A 2,279-nucleotide genomic window follows, 5' to 3' on the forward strand; every position below is an offset into this window, starting at 1 on the left:
ACATACAAACAAATATATATATCTATGCATGCATGTATGTATGTATGTATGTTTGTATGAATGTATATAGATGTATGCATGGTTGTATTTTATATATATATATATATATATATTTATAAATATATATACATAAATTCATATAGAACTTTCATCGTGGGGGGAATCTGTATTCATGTCCATCGAAGTCCACTGGCATAATTTGTCACGTATCAATGTAGATATAAATAGACCTAAACAAATCTTCCTAATGGTCTACACGTATATGCGTCATTCGCCATATACATACATCTATATAATTCCAAATACCTAATCCAACAATCATCAAAATAGTAGTTATGTAATCAGCGTGTAGGGTTTGGGCCGTATCAATATGGTATATATTCAAGAGTGTGTGCTAACTCACCTGATGTTTGGCCTCCAAGATCTCCTCGGACAAACCTTCGATTTGGGACTGCCTTTCGACAAAATCAATATTCATTGTGTTGAAGAGTATTTTCAAAATGTAGAGACGATGAGTATCAAATGCGTATCAAATACGTATCAATGCTTATCAAGCTATCCCATCACCCATGCATTATTTATAATTTTGTTAGGTAGACAGCACTGCATACAAGCAAATACATGATATTACATCTGCGCAGGCCGTAGGACTGTGCTGTGTACATTTGTTTTTAAAAACATAACGAAAAAAAAAGCATAAGCATAGCCTTCTGAAAATAGAACACGCACTCAGAAGGCTATGTAAATAAAAAGGTGCACAATAAATAAATATAAAATTACGTACATAAGCGCATGTGCAATAATACAGATTACAAATAGCCGTCAGCAACTCAGGACTCTCAATCAGCGTCTCAGGCGTCAGCCCGTCAACTTCGTCAAGTCAACATCGTGATATCATTCTCACTATATGAAATATTGCATGCTATTTATTGGTTGCTTTTCTTCATAGTTTTTACCGAAGACATAATACTGAATTGGTTTTTACTGTTTGTCAGTTTTTTTGTTTCCGTTTTGTTTTTACTGAACAGGAGGGAGGGCTAAGAGAATACGTCACAAAAAAACGTTTTGCGACCGCGTAGAAGAAAATGAATCCGTTTACATTTACACAGAATGTTTGCTTTGCTTTGGTCTTGTAGTTGTATGGTCTACAGCATCTTTCAGCCCCACTCTGGCACCCATTCGGTATTGCATTTTATTTTTAAAATAAACAGAACAAAACTTTATCGCGTTAGTACATTTATATTTCAATACTACACTATACGTTTACGTTAAAGGTTTAAGTTGAACTTATTAGAACCACAATAAAAACGGTATGTACTGTAATAAGGTTTGCTTGCTGGGGGATTTATACTATTCATGTGCAGTATTATTTACATCCAACAAGTATCAACTAAATAAATATAAATTAACGCTTATTTTGTTACTGTATTTATTTAATGCACACATAATAACATATCCTTCAGACATCCGATACTTAAATTTAATAGTATTCACGATAAATACACTAAATTGGAGCACTTGGCATCTATCGATAGCTATAATAACGTGACCATGCGCAACACGGTCTGTGTGGCTATACAGGCAATCAGCACACACAGTAACCGGATAGCTCTTGGTGGGCAGCCGCTTACTCGAAGCCTCCATAGTGCAGTCAGGCCAAAATGCAGTCTAAATACACAGACACGACACATTCCACTACGCACACATTGCAATACCTTACGTACACTTGTACGATCTAATACGCGGAAGGAGTGTGCTCAGAGTAGTGTATTGAGCTCTGTGATTGGCTTCCGCGCGAGATCGCAGCCATATACTACATTGCCAGAAGCCAAGCTTTCACTCCCAGCACTCAGAGGGCCGCGTTCACTGCATACCAGTAGGATGAATGGTAATCTCCCGGGTGTGCCTAGACAGCAATTCGGTATGTATGTATATTGTACGGTTGGCGATGTTGTTTCATTTATACAGACGCTAAAAATATGGATTTATATTTACACACGCGCTTGTGCGCATATACCTTTTGAACATCATGAAAGTATTTCATATGGAAGCGCTAGGATTTGAAGTACATATTGATTTTAATTTTCACTATACAACATTAAACATATACACACTCATATATATATATATATTATATATATATATATATATATATATATATATGTGTGTGTGTGTGTGTATGCGTGTCTGTGTCTGTGTCTGTCTATGTTTACACACATATATATATCTTTATATCTATATATATATCACTCTATATATATGTATGTATTTATATATTC

General features: G+C 35.2%; 2 protein-coding genes across 2 annotated transcripts in view; one reads left to right on the plus strand and one right to left on the minus strand.

The window, feature by feature from the left end:
• Positions 1-694, minus strand: part of SARC_06612 (hypothetical protein) — a 2,443-nt gene extending 1,749 nt beyond the window's left edge. Inside the window, exon 1 of the mRNA XM_014299479.1 lies at positions 404-694. Within this exon, the coding sequence (XP_014154954.1) occupies positions 404-478 (75 nt within the window). The 5' untranslated portion in view covers positions 479-694. The remainder of the gene's footprint in view (positions 1-403) is intronic.
• A 1,187-nt stretch (positions 695-1,881) lies between these two features.
• Positions 1,882-2,279, plus strand: part of SARC_06613 (hypothetical protein) — a gene marked incomplete at both ends in the record, with an annotated part of 3,665 nt that continues 3,267 nt past the window's right edge. Inside the window, one exon of the mRNA XM_014299480.1 lies at positions 1,882-1,921. Coding sequence (XP_014154955.1) covers positions 1,882-1,921 — 40 coding nt within the window. The remainder of the gene's footprint in view (positions 1,922-2,279) is intronic.

This window comes from Sphaeroforma arctica, assembly GCF_001186125.1.
Source record: "Sphaeroforma arctica JP610 unplaced genomic scaffold supercont1.478, whole genome shotgun sequence".
Lineage (NCBI taxonomy): Eukaryota > Ichthyosporea > Ichthyophonida > Sphaeroforma > Sphaeroforma arctica.